The 18,652-nt window shown below is 38.7% G+C and overlaps 1 protein-coding gene across 1 annotated transcript in view; it reads left to right on the forward strand.

Moving 5' to 3' along the window:
• Window positions 1-15,824, forward strand: part of LOC579397 (extracellular matrix protein 3) — a 42,410-nt gene extending 26,586 nt beyond the window's left edge. The window contains exons 10-20 of the mRNA XM_030980664.1: window positions 4,972-5,105; window positions 6,862-7,014; window positions 7,334-7,510; window positions 7,868-8,123; window positions 8,428-8,762; window positions 9,189-9,390; window positions 9,973-10,077; window positions 10,476-10,603; window positions 11,060-11,194; window positions 11,732-12,193; window positions 12,548-15,824. Coding sequence (XP_030836524.1) covers window positions 4,972-5,105; window positions 6,862-7,014; window positions 7,334-7,510; window positions 7,868-8,123; window positions 8,428-8,762; window positions 9,189-9,390; window positions 9,973-10,077; window positions 10,476-10,603; window positions 11,060-11,194; window positions 11,732-12,193; window positions 12,548-12,961 — 2,501 coding nt within the window. The 3' untranslated portion in view covers window positions 12,962-15,824. The remainder of the gene's footprint in view (window positions 1-4,971; window positions 5,106-6,861; window positions 7,015-7,333; window positions 7,511-7,867; window positions 8,124-8,427; window positions 8,763-9,188; window positions 9,391-9,972; window positions 10,078-10,475; window positions 10,604-11,059; window positions 11,195-11,731; window positions 12,194-12,547) is intronic.
• The last annotated feature ends 2,828 nt before the right edge of the window (window positions 15,825-18,652 follow it).

Genomic DNA, 18,652 nt, shown 5'->3' on the forward strand with positions numbered 1-18,652 from the left:
CTCCCCTGACAGCACCATATCAATCATCTAGCTACACTTTGTTATCACCAGCCAACCATTACTCATAATTCAAAGCAATTCCAATGCTTTTTCATGGTTAATCTGCCTGGTATCTTTCTAAGAAGGGAGTTATAGTTGGGTCAGTTAAGGTCTTAGTTGTAAATTTATCACTGCGTACATCTCCAACATTTCTCTTGCCCCCAAACTATCCTTTTCCCATCCTCCACATGGTAATCGGTAAACCAAATTGGTCAAGCTGTTCTTTGCCATGTAGCTTTTATATCCTACTGCACATAGCCAATTTGAGCAGTTTATATAAAAAGATAAAATAATTTGTAAATGGACATTACCACTGACCCTCGCTGGGTCTCTCATTTTCATTAGACCCCCATTCCCACTTCCAATGTAATATGTTGAATGCCAGAAGGGCACTAAATCTGCAAAATGATGTGAGCCAACACTCTTTTTGGCTCTCAGCAATCTGTTTGGTATTTCCACATGTTTCAATTGCCTTAACCTCTCCTGCCATTATTTGAATGATCAAGCAATTTTTTTTTTCTCTCACTCTTCCTGACTATTGAGAAACAAGAAGTCACGTTTGAGGCCATTTGTCTTATATCTGCCTGAGTTGGCATCCATGTGCAGTCAATACCAAGAAAAAGAGACAGGCAAATTTAACCGTTTCCTGTCTGAAAGCGTCGCAGGAAAATGTTTGGAAGCCTTTGTCACGCAAGTTCTTGTAGAGTATTGTAGGGGATTGCGATTTACATTGTCTGAATGACGGTTGAGAGGCAGAAAGATGGAGTGGTGTTGACCAGAAAGAGAAGAAATGTAGGAAGGTAAACAACAGGAAGAAAGGGCAATTTGTGTGGGTTTACAACACAGAAATGAAATATATATAGACAGAGACACACAGACAGAGGGAGCAATGAAAAAGATAGTAATAGATAGGGGAGAATTCATAAATAAATGAATAATAGAGGGAGATAAAGTCAACAGAGACAAAAAGTCTAGCGCACAAGTATAATTAAAATGATTACATTAATATATTAATCATTCTGATTCAACTATCGAGCCTGAGTAAAGCTTTGGAGATTTGGTATGTATGTCTGAAAGAGGGGGTAACCAGGGGAGGCTAAAACTGAACTTTATTAGGTGCAGGCTGCATATTAGGGTGTGGCATTCAGGGGGATTGGCTCTTCGAATGAGTAACCAAGCTGGGAAGGTGTGGCCATGTTAGCAGCCTCTAGTATCATCAGATGTGTTAAAAATGTGTTACGGCTGTACAATTCACCCCTTTCTTTCTCCAATCCCATATATGACAAACCTGATTATTTTCTTTTTTAAATGAGGAGTTTATGATTTGAAATCAAGATACAAAGGGAATGCATATTCTGAGTAATATCAATAATTTAAAGAGAAAAAATGAGACTAGACCAACTACATATCGAATAATGAAATCAAATGTGTTTTCTTTTAAAATTCTGTAGCATTCATTTCCGCATGACCCTTAACCCTAATAGGAATATACATGCAGGATCATTTTCAAAGAGAAATTCAAAGTAGTGATTGTGACCTGAATTGTGTGTTGGAGCTGTCAAAGCATTCAAACGCTAATTGCATTCAATCTTTCAGTAGTCCCACCCCCTGATTCTTGTGTGGTGTCCGTCCATGATATCTCTGAATACAAATCTCTCATCATTTGAATTGTGAAAACTTAACAGAAATAAGAAAAAATCATAACTCTCCAGTTTGCTCCCCAACAACATTTAATGCTCTCCTCCTGTTCATGAATCTCCCAAGCCAGTAATATTACCTGCCCTGTACACTCAACACCACTGTTCTGACTTTGACCTGTCAATCAAGAGGTTGTAAGGTCACGACCCCGACAGTAGAGGTTCTGAATCCCGAGGATGAAGAGGCTTGAGAGTATCTTGCATATATCTGTCATAATGCGATAATCATTTAGATTCTTCAGAGGGGGACTTGAATTTGGAAATTGAGCAGAAGAATGTAATAATGGGTCTTTTCGAGTGCATAGGTCAAGGGTGAAATTGAGGAGTTTAGTGGGATAGCTGGGTAGAGGTCTCTGAATGATTCTAGTTCTCAAACCTCAGTCACACCATTAAGAACATTGAGATTTTTTTTTTTTTTTTTTTTTTTTTTTTTTTTTTTTTTTTTACTAAAGACTTAAAATGAAGTCTGTCTTTTATGGGTTAGCAGACTTGGCCCGATTGTGCTTGGATTCTTTTATGCAAAAGGAAAGAAGAGGAAAAAAATGAAAAGCACCTTTATAATTATGACAAACAAATGTCTGCTACATTTCAAATTATAAAAATAATGTAAGCTAAATAGCAGAGGTGTTCACAGAGTACATCTATCAATAATTGACATCTCTCATGTCATAGCACTTCCTTTTTTTCTTTCACATCTTCTGTTCAAAATATTTTGCTTCCAAAAAACTCCAGATCTATTTCTGCGATTATTACTCCGAAAATCAGATTAGATTTCCACTAATAGAATCAATTTTGATAATTCTTATGCTTTCATATTTTCCCTGCTCACTTTTGTTGACTGAAAGTTTCCTGCCCATGAAATTGAGCATGGAAAAGGGTTAAGTAAGGCCGGGATAACGCGATCCATCGTCATGGGGGAGGGGAACGGAAAAGCAGACGTTAGTTGACGATAAAATCATTGCCAGAGCTGGCTTGGGTTTGACTGGTGCGTGCACGGTTCGTTCGCTCTCTCCTCACAAATTCAATTGATCAAATCGCAGTGGGCAATTTCTAAAGCAGCCTGGTTATGAGTTTTTATAACTTCAATCAACAGTTGCATAGTGGGACCTCGTCATGCTAATTTGGTATTGAGTACATGGGAGTAAGGAAAAGCAATTTCAGAGTGGAGTTTTGTGGCGAGTTGCTAGTATTTTAGGCATAGGCAATGAAGCTTCATGAGCATTCCTAACCATCATTGACTATTTTTTAACCAAATCAGTTTCTTTAATTAACCACAACCACCACTGAAAAAAAATATGGAAGGATGGAGTCATGATTCATGTAGCTTGTCTGCAAGCTGTGGGTGTAGAGTCAAATGACTATATAGCTATTATGACTAAAGTTTTGAAAATTTGAGGGAAAATTTATGTCTCCTTTTGAATAACTTTTAGGCTTATTTAGGGGGCTTATTTTGTGAAAAGAGATCATGTGTTTGGATGAAAATGTAGGGAGAAATCAGAGTGATCTTGACCAAGAGCTTAATAATACAAACTTTGCCTCTGGGTGGAATTTTCTGGAAGAGCAGACAAAGTAGAAAAAAGGATGGTAAAATGTGGTTGCTTTGGGGCGAGGTGTCAGATTATACTTCAGAACATAACTTCCTCACTCTTTCTTCTGAAACTGAAACTGATGAGATATTTGAACTAGTTATCTGTTTGATGAGATAATGAATCCAATAAATTTCACCCTTCTGCTTTCTGCTCCAGAGAGAGACAGACAGAGAGAGAGACACACAGAAAATGAAAGGGGGGGGGGGTAAAAATAATTTAAAATAGTGAATAGGACTGTTAAAGATAAAAGATTGATAAAATGGGTGCATGCATTGATAGGTAGAAAGGAGTATAGAGAGAAAGAAAGAGATGCTTATCAGAAAGAAGGTTGAAATAGATTAGAGGAAGTTTTCCTGATAGTTACACCCCTCCCTGATACTAGCCAACAACTGAACTTCCAACAGGCTCCCCCCTCCCCTCCCCCCCCCCACACACGTTTTCTTTACCACATAATAAGATTATCAGCTTTCATTTCATGTCACCGTGTCCGCTCATTATCATATTTCATTTCCCAACACCATTCATATATTTCAAAACTAACCATCATGCAGTATACATGAGTAATACCAGGACAGCCAATCAGTGAAAGCGAGTGCTTTAACATGTCAATTCCAATAGCAGCTTGTGAGTAGAGGACACTAAACAGAAGAGGGATGCATTGATACAGTCATGTGACCGCAAGAACCTCTCAAGGTCATTCGTGAATCACAGAAGGGCTGTATGTCACTACCAATACATGTAGTGGCATGAGAAATGATATGTTTAGTGTCTTCTACTCACGAGCTTCATACACTGGTTTCTGATGTTTGTATACAAACCTACAAACCGTTGTATTTTGTAAACAAATGTGTTTTGTTGAGAAAATGATGTATTTGTAAACATAATTATGTATAATTATGTTTGGAATATATGATTCATTTGATTCAAGATTTGGTTGGTTATTTTCAAATCGTATGCATTTCACTTCACACCAAAAACAAATATAAATCTCACAGGAGACATCCCTCTTCGATAACAACAGCTTCACAAACAGAGAACCAATCATCGAGACAAGGGGGAGAAAAGATACCGAAAGGAAAATGTCTGAATTGTAAACGATGAAAAATACCCATTTCTCCTCCCTCTTTGTGTCGTCTGGTGCTGTGGGGCAAATGAAACAAGTGGAAACCCAGGTTTATGCAAACACGTACTTAAGAGCTTTCATCGTAGCGTCAGATGATGGGTAGAGAGTCTGAGGTTGACCCATGGTTAATCCAGGCTTACATCCCTTCCTGGTTTCTCGAGTCCTACATTTTCTTGGGGAAGGGATTGACTCTTGCCTTCCCCCTAGCCTTAGAAAATGGATCAAGCGACTTCCCTTATTCACAGGGTGAAGGGAAGGGAAGGAGGGCAGATTGGGTGGGGGGGGGGGGGGGGGGGGGGGAGAGATTACAATTTGACTTGTAGCGAAGCTGCCCTCCTTCTAGATGACCAAATTTAAAGGCCTTCGATTCCAATAGAAACATATAGCTAAGTATTATAGACTCCCCAGTATATTTCCAAGTTCTTTTACCATAAAAATTATGAATAGATTTGAAGACACTGGTTTATTATTATCTGTTTAAAAAATAACTCACAAAATATTTCCATTTCTATCATTCCCCCAGTGCTTGAGTTTGGCTTCAATGTGACCGAGCGTGTTGTCGAGATTGAGATCCTTCCAGATGAAGACAGGAACGAGATGAGAGAGGCTTTCACCCTTCACATCACCCCTGACCAGATGATGATTGCTGACGTACAGGTTAGTATTCCTCATAAGGTTCTAGGTTCAAGACCCAGGCTAGCTGCGGCAAATAATTCCCAGGGAATACATTGGTATATTTCTGAGGGGAGGCTTGTTTCCTCTTGACACGTTCTATCATCAGGCTCATCATTTGTTCTTTTTCTTTTAAAAATTAGATAATAGACCAATGTTGAGTTATTATTTCCATAAGGAAATTAGACAGATATGTTCTGTCAGATGTATTCTGTCTAAATTTCTCAGGGATACACTAAAATAAGACATTTAAAATCTTGTTTCATATCTTCATGCAAGAATTTAGGTCAAGTCATGTAAGAATAGCAGAACTCATCTGTACAGAAAGGTAGTCTCTATTGCCCTTAACCTTTACTCTGATAGTCTGATCTGTTTGAATCTCACTCCCGAAAGAAATGATTTTGAAAGGAAAACCCCCAAAAGTAGAACAGTAGCATCTAGAATGACATAAAAATGATCTATTCTCTCAACAGACCTACATGATTGACTTTTAACCCTTTTACCTATGAAAGTGTAGCATTACTCCCTGATTTCATACATCATTCATAAATGATCTTAGTTATCTGGGTTGATACCCAAAAAGGAAATGATTGGGACGTCTTTTGGTAACATAATCGGCATGTTAACATGAAGGGGAAACTTAATCCTTCCCCAACGATCCCTCAATGACCCCTAGAGAAGCGGATAGACAGTTCTAGTTACATCCTGCATCCATCGCAAACAGACAATGAAAAGAATGTTAGCGACCTATGGTTTTTCCAGTTGTTAGGGGGGGGGGGGGGTCATGGGTGATGAATCTTGGGGCCCTGCTAGGGCAGGGGGCGCCACATTGAATGGTTGTCAAAGAGAGGATTATTAGTTTTAAAAGACATAATAACATGTAGCTGATAGATTAATAGATCAATACCCAAGATACTTATCTGCATCATTGAGATGCTTATAAGTTTGTTGACTTGAGTTACATACATCAAGGTAATCCCCTTTCACCACCTTTCTTCCTTGTTCTCTGATCTCACTCATGCAACCCTTAGTCGCACAAAGTCCCTGAAAAATACAGAGGCATGAAAAAAGTGGATGAGAAGGGAGACATCTATTTAATCAGGCGTTAAATTCTTTTGGTAGCTGATCAAGTGACTCACTTCTTAGATTGAAATTTCATTTCTGGAAGAAACATCCATGCAGATGATCGCTATTCACTTTCTGTTGCTAATCGCCTAGTCTACTGACTACTAGAGGGTTTTAATGCAACATGTTTTGAAGGAGCCGGGGGACACTTATCACAAATTTAAATCCTCTTAATGAATCAAGTGACATTGCTTGATACCCCAAAGCTTGTTATCCTCTTTAGTAAGGATCCCAGGAAGATTAATGGTAGAATCCGTAATCAGGTTGAGCTTATGAACAGAATAATAGTACAAGGTCATATAGGACAAACGATGAAAGTGATGAGAGTTTAATACCACATGTCTAAGTAAGGCATTACAAGTCATTTAAAGCCCCACTGTCCTACCTGTAGCTACTTGCTCCCTCTATCTAAAAAACTTCCCCAATCGGTGCCTGTTGGTCCCCCATGATCCTCTTTTTCTTATGTTAGTTGAGAGCTGAGTTAATGAGATAGCCACCTGTCAGTGACCTTGCTGTGTGGTCTAATCCCTCTTGGCCCAGTAGTATTGACGGTCTTTAATGATTATTACTGGTAGAAGATGAAATCTAATGTCTTATTTCTCTTTCTTCCTCCCAGATGAACCATGCCATCATCTACATCGAACAAGAAGGCCAGGCCTCTGGAGTGACCTTCCCATCCCAGCCGGTGGTCGTGTCCCTGCTCGACTACGATGACATCTCCAACGCCAGGGATAACCCACCAAGAGGTTACCCACTCGTCTGTGTCTCTGTAAGTAGTCTGAAGTCATTCTTTGAATTCATGTCCATTCTATACTCTATCAAAATTTTGTAAGGTGTTAATTATGAGGGTGTAATGATAAGAGTATTATAGAAAAAGGAGTCCTTACAATAAAATGCTAAGATTTGGGGGTTATTTTTGTTTCCAGAGGATATAATTCCACACATAAACATTACTAGGACATCAGTATCAATTTAAAGAGAACTATCACCAAGCTACCTACCGTAATATGAATGTGGGGCCTCATTGATCAGGCAGTTGTTTGATTGTTTGTTCTAACCTGTGCTATCCCTCTCCATTCCCTACACAGCCTTGCAACCCCAAGTACCCTGACTTTGCTACCACCGGTCCTATCTGTGATTCCGAGGGTCTGAACGACACTGTAACCCAGTTCAGATGGATGGTCTCCGCACCCACCTCCGAGACTGGTGTGACCTCCCCTCTCAGGCAGGCTGATAGTGACACCTTCTTCAGCACCACTAAGAGCGTAAGTAAATCATGCATTTTTTTGTCGTCTTGTTCCACTTCATTGTGCTATTCCACCTCATGGAATCTTCTTAGTTTCAATGGTCATGTTTTATCCATTATCAATGAAGGAGAATGGTGTTGTGAGAGTATATAATCATTTTTCTATTTTGCAATTCATACAAGAAGTGTAAAACTTACAGACAGACTCTCTTAATGTTTGCCAAAAATATTTTGGATTTCCCTCGGTACTGTTCCTTGCGTTAAAATAAAATCAAATTGGTGTTTAAATGATTGAAGTGGTACCATAGAAGTGTTTGACTCGATCACCCTGAAGCAAAGTAATTGACCTCTTGACCTCTCGCACTCCCTCCCACAGATCACCCTGGACAGTATTTACTTCGGACCTGGTTCCCGCGTCCAGTGCGTAGCCCGTGCCATCGGATCAGAGGGTGATGCCGGCCGTGAACATCCCAGTCCTGCCATCATCATCAGCTCCACAGACGGCATGTGCATGCCACGAGTGGCCAACGCCATCGGAGCAGAGCCCTTCACCGCCAGGATGCGTTACACCGGACCTGCTGACCCAGACTACCCCAACAAAGTCCGTCTCACCGTCACCATGCCTCATGTCGGTCAGTATTTTTAGCTTTTTTCTCTTTCTAATGTCCACTTTGATATAACAAATGACCCTGTCCATACCCTAGGTACAGTCAAATTCTGTCATATCTTTATTAAGTTTGTAGGACTGAAAGTGACAGGTTAGGTGTGCAGACCTCCAAATTAGTTTACAATTCTAATGTATGCTTTGTAGAGCATTGAACTTGCTCCAAGAAGATGTGCCATACTAAAAGATGACTTGAGATGGAGTAATCACAGGATATTCAGTACCACACCTAACTTAACTTTTTATCTTCAATGCTCATCTTCGTTTTCTAGATGGTATGCTTCCCATCATCTCCACCCGTCAACTCTCCAACTTCGAGCTTGCCCTCAGCAAGGACGGCTACCGTGTCGGAGTCCACCGATGCTCCAACCTTCTCGACTACGATGAAGTCCCAACCGACTTTGGTTTCATCACCGAAGAGACCAAGAACCCGAACGTCGTCGGAGACACCTACGCTTACCAATACTCTCCTGAGCTCCGTGGAGAGGAGACCCTTCGATTCTACCGTAACTTGAACCTTGAGGCTTGTCTGTGGGAGTTCAACGCTTACTATGAAATGTCTGAGCTTCTGGACGAGTGCGGTGGTTTGGTCGGCACCGATGGACAGGTAAGATGGCTGACCTTTTGGCGTGTGACCCTTGACCCTAGACGTAAAGTAGACTGGATAGATGTTGTTTGGGGCTAAAGATCTGATGTGGTTGATGAAATGGAGGATGAGGATATCACAAGTTCATAAAGTGAACATAGAATCAATTCAATTGTGGGAACGATACTGATGCAGAATATTGATCTTTAGCTTGTTTTCTATTCTCCTTGGTGCTTAGTAATAGCTTACAAAGAAGTAAAGGTTGTATCATCGACAAATTTGTCAGTTTTTGATGCATGTTTCAGATTTATTGATGGTGAGACTATCATGTTTTACATTGTATATATCAAAACGTACCTATTTCAACCGTAAACATTAATGACCTGTGAACTCTGCTCTAAATATAAATGACTAAATTGCTCTTCTAATGCACCCCTACATCCACAGGTCCTCGATCTGGTCCAATCCTACGTCAGCATGAGGATCCCTCTCTTTGTCTCCTTCGTCTTCCACTCACCCGTTGCTACTGGAGGCTGGCAGCACTTTGACCAGCAGTCCACTCTGCAGCTGACCTTCGTCTACGACACATCTATCCTTTGGCAGAACGGAATCGGATCTCAGGTCACAACTGGAACCCAGTCACTCCAAGGTAAGGCAGGAAGCTATAGTAGTGGTTTTGTGATTCAACAGTTGCTCCATCAACATTTGCTTCTGGCTCTATTTTTGCCTAATGAAAAAGTGTTTGAGTAGCATTGCTGTCAGATTTTGGCTTAGGGGTAGGGTAAGATAATATATAGTGTGAGCTCTAGGGTTGAAGCCAGGGATTAGATTGGTGTTGGAATTTGATTATGGACGAATTGTTGCGGCATCATTTCTCATTCAGCTGATAGGGAAGGGAATCACTTACAATTGCACATATATCTTTGATTATCACTGAAGAACTTAATATTGGTGTTTCAAGTTACTTTGAGCGACTCACAATTGTGACCTCCTATCCCAACGATATTATCCATTTGTAGAATTATTCATGTTCAAAATCCCACCGCTGCCACCAGTTTGTAAATTTAAAGTTAAGCCTCTATTGGTTGACTCACAACAGCAAATGCCATGGGCGCTGAACTTTCACCCCTACAACAACTTTCCTTGACCATTCACTGTACATTTGTTTTGTGTTTCCAATGTCACAATGTCACATGGTAATCATAATTGTATTGTTTTCTTCTGATTGTAGGTAACCTGTACCCAACCAGCATGAGGATCGATGAGGATGGCCGTCTCGTCGTCAACTTCAGGACCGAGGCACTCTTCAATGGTCTCTTCGTCCAGGCACATCAATGTAAGTCAACTCCTTCCTGCAGACATTAGGGACTTTCAGATTTGCGTGGACTAATACGTGTGACGTCCATTCAAGGCAGTGCATTAAAAGGACGTCGGTCGTAGCAATCCCCATTGTCTTTGTGCGAATCTATAAGTCCCTATTTGTTGTCATCATCAATAGTATATTCCCTGATATGTTATTTTTTTTAATACAGCATTTTTACAGAAATATTTTCCATTATTATAAAGACAGCTGAAATTACATAACACTGCTCAGATGTTTCAATTTGTAGCTTGGTCCAATGAAGCTTCTGTTGATTGATTTAAGAATTAAAAACATTTGGTATCTTTGTAATCCTTACATTAAGTATTTTAAAAGATGGCTAATTCTAATTCCATGTTATTTTCCCTTCACAGCTACCGATGTTGTTTCCACTGTGAACTCCATCGACCATGCAGGACTCACCTACTCCCTGTCTCTCCTCAGGACTGAACCAACCTACGCTCAACCTGAACAGCTCTGGCAGTTCATCTCTGATCTATCCGTAAGTTGTCCAAACTATTCTTTTGTCTGTTCATCAGATCAGGGCTTGATATTTGTCGGTCTTTTTTTACATGAATAGAATTTCATATGTCGACGACCAACGTAAGAAACAAATTCCTTGAAAAATCAGTGTTCCTGATTTGAGATTTGCTTGGATAATATAAGCCATTCTTGAAGCTATTTTGTGGTCATTAATTGGTGTCTAATGAATCAGACTCACAAAATATGAAATTCAGCTATTAATGTAACATGTCTGAGCGATAGAACCCGTCTGAAATTATACATCTCCTATTTGTAGAGAATGCATAAATCGCCTGTGGGTGCATTGGAACCTTCATAAGGGCTTTCAAATCCTAGTGTATACACCCAAGTGTATGATAATAACTGTACCCTATGATTCTCAATTGTACCTTTTGATTTTCAAAGATCTCTATCATTTGTTCTCTCCACCATACAGGTATCCGACTACAGTGGAACCTACACCATCCAGCTGATTCCTTGCACCACCCTACCCAACACCGTCTACAGCCAGCCACCTACCTGCAACCCGGAGGACACCATCACCTTTGAGCTTCCCATCAGATTCCAACAGGTCAGTCAATCAATCTGCATTGGATCTTCTCTTCTTAACTCATTGGCCATGGGGGGAACCAAATGGTCCTGGGTTAAGAACATATGGGGAATGAGAGGATGCAGTGGTCAGTGGGTTTAAGTTAAACATCTCTTCGAGATTTATCAAATGAAACTTCTAGAAAATCTACTTGAAGCAGTATTAGTGTCTATGAGAAGGTGTGTATTGCATTGAGGTATTCCAAAGGCAGAATACAGTTGTACAATGCAACTGAGATCAGTTTTCGATCGCCTTTTAGATCATGGTTGCCTTATAATCACCAAGGGAATAATCAACAAGTGCACTTCCTTGAAACCAGGCGTCTCTCTATGGCAAGAAGCATGTCAGATACATAAACACGGAGATACTTGGTCTTCAATGAATGTCAAAATAATTGACTGTAGCTTTTAGAAATTGTCTCTTAGCACTTCTGTGTGAATGATTCTATCATAAATGATGAATGGCTGGTTTTACAGCAGATTTACAATGTATTAACTTTCCCTTGCTCTCAAATTTCAGGTCAGCGACCCAGTTCCCGAGGAGTACAGCCTCAACACCGAGTTCGTCCTTGTGGGCAAGGAATCCATCTACTTGTCTGATGGCTCCATGGGCTTCGGAGAGGGCAGTGATGTCGCCTACAACCCAGGTGATACCATCTTTGGACGTATCCATGTCGACCCCGTCCAGAGCCTTGGTGCCGGCTTCAACCTTGACATCCAGAAGGTATTCCTCTGCACCGGACGCGATGGTTACATCCCCAAGTACGACCCTGCCGCAAACGAGTACGGATGCGTGGCTGACACACCTAACCTTCTCTATGCCTTCAAGATCTTGGATCGTGGAGCACCAGATACCATCATGCAGGAGTTTAACGGAATCGCCTTCAACGCTACCCTTGCTATCGACAATACCAATGATCTGGAGCTTGTACAGCAACCAGGCGCTGATGGCTTTAGACTGGCTAGTGATGCTCTCTTTGGGGTAGGTCTCTTGACATTCTGTGCTTATTTGATCACATTGATCGTTGGTTCTTGGCCCCGTCTTATGAAAAATTGCATCTGATCCGATGTGATCGTAATTCCCCACTCAATTGCCAACTTATAATTGCAGAGTTGCAATTGATTTTAACAATGTGTTTGCTCTCGATTAATTACAACTATTTATAAGCAGATTTTGAATATTGTCCCTAATGTTGATATACATGTACATTCGCCACCAAATACTTCTTTTTGACAAGTTTAAGACCAGGTTTAAATGATTATAGAACAAAAGTCTGATTATAATAATAGTTTATATATTATTATAATATAATATTTCTTCTTGATTTGTCTTTAGGTTGACTATGGCCGCACCTGGTATCTGCACTCCATCTATTCCATGCGCTCATCTGAGACATCTGGCATCGGCAAACGAGACACCACCGAGCACCACGCCATCGCCAAGCGACAGGCAGACTCTCTGGTGGACCCTGCACAGGGTCAGGGAACCAACATGAAGCGCATTTCTCTACAGACATCGTCAAATGACTTCAATAACGAAATCGGCGGCACTTACGAGCTGGCCCCTGCTGGCACCAACGTGGTTATGATTGCTGTCATTGTAGGTGTTATTCTTATTATACTTCTGGTCGCACTTGTTATAGGAGTGGTTGTAAGGCGGCGTCAAGCCAAGCAACAGCCCGTTGTGGTGGTTAATGGCAGCGCAAAGGTTGTCTCAAATGTCCATTTTGATGACAACACAGAAGTCTAATGGATTTGCGCCACTTGGATGTAATTATTAAAAAAAGAAAAAAAAAAGAAAGTTATTAATGGCAAAAGAGGAGAAAAATTCATAGGGCTTGCATCATACATTATCACTTAATAAGAACGTTCAATTAATTTTTTGTTTTGTTACGAAAGACTTCAAAATGCTGCCGGACTTTTGATATAAGATTCCCAACTCTTTTCTCTTTCTCTATTCGCCCATATCTGTAGCGATTTGTTATTCTGATCCCTGCATTTTGGGGAGTGAGAATCTGCCATATGAATTCATTGTGTTTCCTAGACATGGTGTGACAAGTGCCCTAGAAGTTTGTTTGTAATTTATATATTTGTGTATGCTTTGATCAAATTGTTTTTTCTCTAATATATATTTACTTGATGCTATCTTTACAAATGAATGTAGAAGAAAAAACTCTTGGCTTTAGCCAGAGTAAGAGGTTGACAAGAGTCTTTTATTTTTTTTCTCTTTTTTTTAAGCAAAAAAAGAATCGTGTGTATTTCATAAAGGTGCTCATTTTGTAAAAAGATATTATAGTCTGTAATTGCGAATGAATTTGTAAGAAATAAGTAATACTAGGTCATTAACTGGTAGGCTAGTCAATAATTAATATCTTATTGATATTAGTAGATGGAATTCTCCAGTTTTTATATATCACTCTTTCTCCACAGCGATTCCACCTCTATTTTTATCTTAGCATCATAGTCTGATCTAGTGCAATTTTTTAGATTAGAAGTTGCTTTGCTTTTTTCTCACCTTCCACCAATATACAATGAGTTTGATAGACAAACAAGGTATTTTGACAATTAGTTTTACAACTAACAGGCTATTTTAATCATGTGTAGATAATTAATGTGGTATCATACAAATTCATATTTGAAATTGTCTACTTTTTTAAATGCAGCACTTCATTTGTACATTTTTATCAGAGAAAATTGTTCAAATTTCATGACATTTTTTACATTAGAGGAGTTTAGTAGCATTTTTAGAAAGCAATTTGTATAGCCATGTAAATTCAATAGCAGTGTACTTAAGCGTATATTAGTATTTTGCTAATGCATAGATTTGTTTGCGCAAAGTTGGAATTTTTCTCTCCATTTGGAGCATAAAGTATGTCATTGAAACATACATCAAATAGATAAATTCATTGTATTTACATTGTAGGTAATCTGTATTAACATCAAAATTTTGTAGCATATTTGTTGTGTATGTAGGTTGATATATGCAAAGGCATTTTTTATATATTCTATGCAAGTCTAAATTAACTTAACATGATGATATTGATCTTTATTTTTTTCTGTTCTGAATTGGTGCTTCTCTAATTAATTTTTAAGTTCTTTTTCATTCTTTTTCTTATTCTCCTAAAGATCCATATTTATCCTGATATAGTAGTCATTGACTTGTAGATAATTCATATCTTATCTTTATATGCTGTTAACAAGCATTTGAAAGTGCCTTAACCCTATTTAACATAAACATACTGTTGGTAACAGGGTTCTGTTTTTTAAGAATTTGAGGGATCATGTATTTCTTTTTTATAGAATCCCCTTATGATGTTTATAGTCCAAGCATACCGTAACCTGACACCATCAGCATTTGTATATCATATTTTCCTGTCTTATATTATTAAAGAGATTTGGTAGTCTTTGTGGTTCAGATAGTGTGTTCAGACGGCTGCATCGCGCAGCAGTCAGTCACACTCATCTGAACCACCTTGCCACTAAGATTGATATGTGTTTTTAAACCACCTCCTTCAACACATAAGTGAGTATAAGGAATAATTGCCATTGTTTCTCTTTCACATGCAAAATGCTGCAGATGTACATTGTAATGATGTACTAAACTCATCCCCCGGTTTGCCTTTTTAAAAATTATTTTCTCTTTTACTATACCATTATTGTTTTGTTTTTTACGTTGTGTGTGTAACCATTGGCTGTTTTATGTATGTCTCTGTTTTAAATTGTGTTTCAGTTTCTCTTTTTGATATGTTTGAACGAGAGCTTTTGCCCTGCTCAAGAAAGTATGTCTAAATGTGTTTGATCTTTCATAAGTTTAGAAATGACCGACTGATTTTTGTCACAATTTCAGCCTGTATCGGGCTTCCGCTGTGAAAATAAATCATTTTGTCGACTTATGAGAGTGGAAATCTTTCGACATATTTTCTCCAACCCAACGTGCACTGCTCAATGTAGACAGAATTAACCAACTTAAAAAGTATAAACAAAAATAGGATCAGTATGATAGGATCATGAACATTATGGAATCAATTGATTTCATGAAATTCTCACCGATAACAATCCTACGTCTAATTTATTAGAAAAGACACCTGTCACAATGCCTTTACAACATCAAAATCTTCCAAGTAATTCTTCCAATCCATGACATTGCAAAATGAGAGAATGCAAACTATAATTTTGTGTTGTATTTCTGTTTATTGAACCATTTTTATTTTCTTTGTTATTAACAGCTTAAGATGTATGAATTTATTATTTAATTTTTGCACAAGTTGAAACCATGAGAGACTGAGGAAATATGTACAATTCATTTATTAATACAGTTACTGATTTTTATCAACTTGTGCTCTCTGTATGTCTCTTTTGAGGTGGAGGGTACACGGTGTATTATTTACCGTATAAATGTAAACAAAACGTATTCTTTCCAAATTTCAAACCATCGTAACCTATATGAAGGGCATGCGAGACAGACAACATAAATGATTGTTTTCTTGTCTCTGTGTTATGTAATAGACTCACCTATTCCGACAGTTTGAATAGATTCTAACATAATGCTTTGAATTTGAAGATGGTTCTGAAAAATTGTCAATAAATTGTATCGGCCTGGCGGGGAAAAAAAATTGTTCATAGTCCGTGTGAGTTTTGTTGTTGCGCGTCTCCATTTCCTTTTAAGGTAGTGTACCAGGGTATCCCTTGTGCAGCTAAAATCAAATTCTGTAAGACCTTGCAGGAATTTTAATTTTAAGGATCTCATATGGAGAGATGAAGAGAGAGAGAGAGATGTATGGCAGTAGATAGATATAGAGAAGGAGAGGTCAAGTAAAAATACATGAGCTGGACAGAGGGATAAAAGAGGTTTCAGAATGCATGCACTTTGAAGAAGAGAGGATACCAGTGGTAAGAAAACATGGTAGGGGTAAAATAAGAATGCAAAGGGAAGAGCTAGAGAAAATCAAAGAACGTCCAAAGACAAAAAAAGAGGGAGAACGATTACCAGAAGCGGGAGAGACAGAGAGAGAGATGCATTCAATATTTCCAGTATTAATAAAATTTGGGTAACATTGCATATAACTGGAAAATATAAACGTCTGGCATCTAGCATCATTTCATAGAAATGAGACGATTTGATAGAAAGTTTTGGAATGGGGGTCGTGAATTTGGTTCAAATGAACATATTGGAAGCATATGCGATCCTACAATATTCAGGGATTGTTGTTGCTGTTGAAAAATTAAGCTATAAAACAATGTTTCTCGACTAAAATCAACCAATTAGCTATCCCCGTTTGGAAATTTTATATCACAACTACATATTCTGAGATTTTCAGGGTCACAGCTACCATTGTAGGCGCTATATGAAATTTATGAAATTTACCGGAAGCACATTAAATTTTTATATTCAATTTTTCTCGAAAGGAGAAGTGTTTTAGGGGCTAATTTTCTTGTGCTTATAATACATCTACAGGGGCATCCAAATATCAAAATTGTAAAGAATCACTTTCCCAAAACTTTGTATTACCTTTAATACACAGCAAGGAATCAGATTTCCCATATCCAGATTGTGGAAGACTGTCAGACACCATTGAGTATAAAACGAGCCTTAATAATAATAATAATAATAATAATGTCAATTTATATAGCGCACATATCCATTCTAAAAGACTGCTCAAGGCGCTCTTGTACAACATCAAAATAATTATACAATATTAAAACTACAACATAATTATACACTATACAAACTACGACATAATTTTACAATATTAAAACTACGACATAAACAAATGGTGCATAAGTTTCTTCTTAAATGTTTCGACTGATGATGATTGTCTTATTTCTAGTGGTAAAGTGTTCCATAGTTTGGGTGCAACGTTAGCAAAAGCCCTGTCCCCCCATTTGTTATTGGTTTTGGGTGTACATAACTGGAGCTGCGAACCTGAACGTAAATTCCGTTGTGGGGTGTACGGTTTCAAAATCTGATACAAGTAATGGGGTGAAGAATGAAGAAGTGTTTTGTAAGTAATGAGTAACAGCTTATACATAATTCTTTTTGAGACTGATAGCCAATGAAGAGATTTTAATATATCTGAAATAGTGTCTGATCTACTGCGGAGAGTGACGAGCCGAGCTGCCATGTTCTGAACTCGTTGCAGACGGGCTATTTGATTTATAGGAAGGCCAATATACAGTGAATTACACATATCCAAACGACATGTAATAAAAGAATGAACAATCTGCTCAGTGGCTTTCTGATTCAGATATTTTCTGATCCTCCAAATATTGTGAATATGGAATGATGCTGAACTAACAACATTTGAAATCTGAGATTTCATGGTCATTCCAGCATCAAACAAAACTCCAAGATTACGAACCTGATTAACACATTTTATTTCTGAGTTGCCAATCATGATCTTTTGTGCAGAAAATTTACTCAACTGCCTGGCAGATCCAATCAACATGTACTCAGTTTTGTCTTCATTTAACCTCAGAAAGTTATCATTCATCCACTGACTAACCGACCTAAGGCATGACTCAAGAGTTTTTATACCAATATCAACATTACATTGGGATGGTTTTAACCGTAAGTACAATTGAGTGTCATCTGCGTAAAAATGGTACTGTACATTGTGCTCCATTATCACATTACGCAGAGGACTCGTATACACTGTAAACAAGACTGGCCCCAAAACAGATCCTTGGGGAACAGAATAATCTTGGTACACAGGGTTAGAGATTGAGCTACCAATACGGACATACTGAGGGCGATATAATAAATATGATCTAAACCATTTCAAAGCTTGTCCATCAATTCCCAGATGACTCTTGAGACGTGAAAGGAGGAGTTTATGATCTACTGTGTCGAAAGCCGCGCTGAGATCTAGGAGCACTAGAGCTGATACTTCACCATTATCGAATGCACACATAATATCGTTGTGAACACGCAAAAGTGCTGTCTCTACGCCATGGTTTGGCTTGTATGCAGACTGGAATGCATCGCTGAGATCATGTTCACTGGCATGTTTATGAATCCTTGCACAGACAACCCGTTCAAGTGTTTTACCAAGAAATTTCAGATTAGATATTGGTCTGTAATTTCGGAGAACTTCCTCATCCAGTCCTGCTTTTTTCAGCAGAGGTCGAATGTAGGCGATTTTGAGGCTATCTGGAAATATGGCTTCAGCAAAAGATTTGTTCACCAGAGAAGTAATAAAAGGAGAAAACACATTGACACATCGTTTGATCAGAGACATCGGGACTGGATCTAGTTCACAGGACTTGCTAGGAGCCTTCATAATGACCGCTTCAATTTCTTTCTTTGTTACTGGGCAGAATGTATCCAAAGTCGGAATCTTTGTAGCTGCTGTTGAGGATAGCTGTATATCCTCCATCTTAGATTCAGCAACATGCAGTGTAAACACAGAGCGAATATCAGCAATTTTGTTTGAGAAGTATT

The sequence above is a fragment of the Strongylocentrotus purpuratus genome, unplaced genomic scaffold, assembly GCF_000002235.5.
Source record: "Strongylocentrotus purpuratus isolate Spur 01 unplaced genomic scaffold, Spur_5.0 spur5_scaffold_11, whole genome shotgun sequence".
In the NCBI taxonomy this organism is placed as follows: domain Eukaryota; kingdom Metazoa; phylum Echinodermata; class Echinoidea; order Camarodonta; family Strongylocentrotidae; genus Strongylocentrotus; species Strongylocentrotus purpuratus.